Source organism: Orycteropus afer, unplaced genomic scaffold, assembly GCF_000298275.1.
Source record: "Orycteropus afer afer isolate SDZICR_OR568_19922 unplaced genomic scaffold, OryAfe1.0 scaffold00026, whole genome shotgun sequence".
Lineage (NCBI taxonomy): Eukaryota > Metazoa > Chordata > Mammalia > Tubulidentata > Orycteropodidae > Orycteropus > Orycteropus afer.
This window is the reverse complement of record NW_006921613.1, coordinates 17,461,908-17,467,187: the sequence shown is the minus strand read 5'-3', so window position 1 is coordinate 17,467,187 and position 5,280 is coordinate 17,461,908. Positions and strand designations below refer to the sequence as shown.

Genomic DNA, 5,280 nt, shown 5'->3' with positions numbered 1-5,280 from the left:
AAAAAAAAAAAAAAAAGTTTCTATATCCGTATTCCAATCACTGTATCTCATCTCAGACTGGTAATAAAGAGTTTGTGGATTGGCACCAACCTGTAGACCATACTTGGCATAGCGCTGGCTTAGAATTTAGCAGATAAGTGAGGACAGGGAAAGTGAGAGGAAGCCAGTGATTGCTTAAAAGAAAAATAGTCAACATTGAACATTGTTGAGTCCATGTGATTCTGTTAAAGAAAAAGAGAAAATGAGAGTGAAGAAGGGCAGGGGAGATATATACCCTCTCCTCACTTACCTAAATGGTTAGATTCCAAAGACCAGGTTATTATGCAAACTAGTCATTATGCAAAAATAGAGAATGACCAGATCAGCTCACAAATGCAGGATAACTGTATCACTGCATAACTGCCAAATTACATCACTACATAATTGCCAAACCACTGAGAATTTCGTATCACAGCCAGAATTACTCTTGCCTCATACCTTGGTATTCGTTACTACCAGATGTATGTCATGAATGTGAAAAATAGTCAGATAGTAGGTTTTTTACTGTTACGTGTAAATGCAAAATGTCAGATAATGAGGTAGCTGATAAATGAGGAGTAGATGTAACACTCAAGGATAGGAGTTGGCAGATTTTTGGTGTAAAGGGCCAGATAGTAAATAGTTGTGTTCCAGTAACACAGTGAAACCTGTGTGAGCTGGAACTCAACAGAACTGCCTTGTTTTTATAGATCTTACATTTTCCTCCTTTGTTAGGGTACTGTCCTACTACTTTTCTATTGCTTGGTTTAGTGGAAAATATTTGAGTTTTTCTTCTCTGAGAAGTTTGTGCATTAATGCAGGTTCTGGTTTTCGCAGGTTTTACTGTACTTAATTCACAAAAATTGTCGGTGGGCTTGATTTGGGCTGTAGGCTGTAGTTTGCCCACTCATGGTAGTATGGTAGTACCTCACAGTAGATTACTAATATCTTGAGATATAGAGTATCAGAGACAAGTCTTTCCTGCTGTTTCTTAATATTTCATTGAGTTATCTGCCCAGAACCTGGTGTCTGGCTAACTCCTTTCTGGTCTTTGATGAGTATAACACAAGATCTTACTCATAGTATGCTTTCAGAAAATGTTTGATGATGCTGTACAAATGTCTGCTCTCTTTCACAATAGATACACTGACCACATTGATCTAATCCATTTCCTGTTTTCATCCTGAACTTGGTCCATCACCTCACAGGAGACTCAGAGGTTCTGTGAGCAAGTCCGTGTTGCCATCGAAGGAATTATTGCAGTGTACTTCTCGCTTCCGAAGGATCAGGGTAAGCAAGCCACTAAGTACACAAAAGTTCTGTTTATAGAGTGGAACTTTACTAGTATGACAGATTATGTCCTGAGACCTTTACCCTTACCCCAATTTGAGAATGTAACTTTCTTCCATAAAACACAGTTGAGAATAATTTGATAACATAAGTGACCTCTATCAGCAAGCATGTGAAGCTGTGGTGCTATATTCCCTGTGACTTCCAATCTCCCCTACTTTGCCTGACTGTAAGGCTTTTTTTAATTCTTCTCACTGGTTCTTCCCTCTCTAACTCATTTTAACCACTACAGCTGCTGGATGCATCTTAGCCCTAAACCCAGGCCCATGCTATCCCCATTCTCCTTCAAACATATTACAACACTTCCTCTTTCCAACCAAGCTCCTGTATAGGTTAACTGTGCTCTGTCCCTGCCTGTAGATTCATGCCTTTACAAAAATATAAATGAATACATGTCATGGGTATTCAGGATTACCCATAAATGGTTTAAACTTCTAGTGTTTCATCCCAGTTGTCAGGGGACTACTGTCCTTGATGAATGAATACCTGCTGTTATAGAAAGATTTGTTTTAGATCTCTTTAGGAGAGTAGCACTAAGGAGTGGTAGGAGGGATAAGAAAATGACACAGGGATATAAATAAGACCTGAGTTTTATATTAGGCACTCCAGTTAAAGCATGTGAGTACACATTACTTCATGGTCCTGTAATGTTTAGATTCTTGGGAAAGCAGATGGTGATTTCTGAAAAGAAGACCAGGGCTGCTTCATCTTTGTGTTTGGCCATAGGAATCACGTTGCGAAAGCTTGTACGGGGAGCCACTCTGGACATAGTGGATGGCATGGCTCAGCTCATGGAGGTGCTTATCATCACTCCTGCTCAGAGGTAAAGATGCCACAGGTTGAATTATCACCTAATAGGGTTCCTTGCCTCAAGGAGGGAAATAACAGCAAACTTACTACAAGCTAAGAATAATGGCCAGCAGGAAGAAGTTTTTTTAGGAGACAGGGGCCTAGGTCATTCATATATCCATATTGATTCCTCTCTCCAGCCCCGAGAACAAGGACCTTATTTCCTGCAACACTGTCTGGATTGCCTGTCAGCAGGTACCTCGGATACCAAGAGGTAGGTGAAGGTAGGAAGTGGACCATTGACTCTGCTGGGCAAAGAAGAAGAGACCTCTTCATGTCTAGCTTCCAACTTAATGGCATGCATGTATTTTAACTGACATAAGGATTTTGGTGAAATAAATATTGCGTATTGCCATCATCACAAGATAGGTATTAATACTTTTTGCCATTCTCTAATTCTCATATTCCAAATTCGAACACTCTTTCTGTGGCTCTATTTCTTGTTGAATAGATGTGGTTTGTTTTCCTAGTCCTGCCGAGGAGCAATATTTTGAAACACATTGAAGCAATTGTGAGGTAGAACCAGCTAGGTCAAAAGCAGTGTTTGTCCAGGATGACCATCATGAGAAACAGCATGGGATCTTTTTATTTTTTTGCAGTGTATGAAGAAAAGCTTTTTAGCCTCCTGTTTGCATATCCAGGGATGTGTGTGAAAAGAATTTTACATTAAACCCCATTACCCCATTACCAGTCAACAAGACTGTCCTTGGCACTCCCTTCAATGGTTGTTCTTTGCAGTCTTAAAAGAGTTGTTGAGTTTTTCGTCTAATTCTAGTGTTTCTGATTTTTAACTCATAGATAACAAAGCTGCTGCCCTTTTTATGCTGACAAAGAGTGTGAATTTTGTGAAGGATGCATATGAAGAAATGGAACAGGTGAGGGGACTTCTATCTTTGCTGGTCATTGGAAGGCAACTCAGTGACTAGTAGACGAGAGTTGAGTGTAAAGAGAGGAGATATCTTGAGTATTGACCAATAGGTCCCATTCTCATACCTGTTCTCTGTCTTCCATCTCTCCTCCATGTTGATGTATAATCCAGTACTACTCTCCTCCATTCTATTGCTGGACTAGGAGAGGGAGAGAGCAGGGTTTATAAAGTGATAAAACCCTATAACCATTACTGAAGTAACTGACTGAGGTATTTTCACAACTCAGATATTATCTGAACATGTTAGAGGCTTTTTATAAAAAATTTTTATTCACATATATTATCATGTGTCTTAGGCTGTAGAAGAATGTGACCCTTACTCTGGCCTCTTGAATGACTCTGAGGAGGACAGTTTTGGGAATGGCCATAGGGTGGACTCTGATGACCATAATGATGGTGAGGAGGATGCATTGGGGTTTCCAAGCAATCAGGACATATACTGGTCAGAGGAAGATCAGGAGCTCATAATCCCATGCCTTGCGCTGGTGAAGGCATCCAAAGCCAGCCTGAAGAAAATCCGGATCTCAGTGGCAGAGAATGGGAAGAAGGACCAGGTGGCCCAGCTGGATGACATTGTGGATATTTCTGATGAGATCAGCCCTAGGTAAACCTGACCTCCACTTGAGACATCTGAGCAGCAGCATTCTGACCTCAGCTTGTGCTGTCACCCCAAGGCTTTCCCCAAAATTTTTATTTTCAGAATGTTCAAACTTACAGATAAGTTGAAAAAGTACTGCAGTACCCATACATCCTTCATCTAGATTCACCAGTTGTTCAATATTCTTCTGTATTGCTTTGTATTTTTAATAGATAGATGTGCTTTTTTCCCCTAGACCACTTGAGATAAGTGCAGACTGTAAAAATGGCATGGTGGCGTCAGACTTCCTATTCTTCCTAGTCTTCACAAGGGGAAAGAGAGACAATAAAGATCATCATACCAAGGGTGATTCCTCTGAAGTGCAGTTCAAACATACCTCCACCCTCAACCTTTTTTTTTTTTTTTACCAATTCTAACATCACCTGTCCCTCCTACAGCACTCTGCTCCTTTCCTGAGTTTGATAATTCAGATAACTCCCACACAAAACTCATAGGCTATACTTAGAGTTATAGGGTTTATTAGAGAAGCAATATAGGTTACAATTCAGGATCAGGAATGACTCGGGATACAGTTCTTCAGTCAGGACAGCTTTTTGGCTGTGCCTACAAATAGGGCTGTTGGCTCTTGGCCCCTCGGCCCCTCTGCCCTACTCAGACAAATGTTACAAAGCTCTTTAGCTCTGCCAATAAGTGCCTGGAGGTACCCCACTCAGCCAATAAGCCTTGGCCCCTGGGTGTTTAGCTCTTTTGTTCCATGAGTTGGCTACTGTAGGTCTACCAAGTACCTAGAGGCACCCCACACCACCAGCAAGCCCCCTGCCCAGAGGTGCTCAACTCTCTTGGTCTGTGGGTCAACACACCCACTGTAGCCACCTTGCTGCGTGGGCCAAGAAGCGCACTGTGCCGTGTCATGTCAGTCTTCTGGTTCTGCCATCATTTCTCTGCCGCTGTGCCATGTTGTGCCATCTCACATCATCTCTGTTGTTATAAATCTCTGTCCCCTGAGTCTAGGCACTAGTCCCCTGAGTGTAGGGACCCTGGGTCCAAAGGACATGCTCTTCTTGGTGGTAGTGAGATCCCCTCCTCAGCCTCTGGGATTGATTCCTGCTAAGCCTAGCAGGATGACGAAACTGACCAATCCCCTGCTTAGGGTTCCATATACTTTATTTTCATGGTCCCACCCCCACAAGGATTCCATGCACCTTATTTGCATCATTAGCAGGCTGCCCAGTCCCCTTGGTGGGGCACAAACACCTTATTTGCATAGTTCTACTGAGTCATTTTTTAAGAGCTATAAGACCATGCATGGCTAGAAGGGCCATATTAAAGTAATTGACTACAGCAAACAGACATCAATGGCATTTCACCTGTAAGTGCTTTAGCATGTATCTCCTAAGATTCTATATGACCATAATTTCATTATCACATCTAAGAAATTTAATATTAAATATAATATTTAGGAGCTCTGGTAGCATAGTGCCTAAGGCACTTGACTGCTAACCAGAAGGCTGACGGATCAAACCCACCAGCCACTCCT

At 41.8% G+C, this 5,280-nt stretch overlaps 1 protein-coding gene across 1 annotated transcript in view; it reads left to right on the top strand.

The window, feature by feature from the left end:
* The window catches only part of CCNDBP1 (cyclin D1 binding protein 1), a 13,848-nt gene that overhangs the window by 6,049 nt on the left and 2,519 nt on the right, over window positions 1–5,280 (top strand). The window contains exons 4-8 of the mRNA XM_007935267.2: window positions 1,227–1,308; window positions 2,095–2,191; window positions 2,358–2,431; window positions 3,016–3,092; window positions 3,442–3,749. Of these exons, the coding sequence (XP_007933458.1) occupies window positions 1,227–1,308; window positions 2,095–2,191; window positions 2,358–2,431; window positions 3,016–3,092; window positions 3,442–3,749 (638 nt within the window). The remainder of the gene's footprint in view (window positions 1–1,226; window positions 1,309–2,094; window positions 2,192–2,357; window positions 2,432–3,015; window positions 3,093–3,441; window positions 3,750–5,280) is intronic.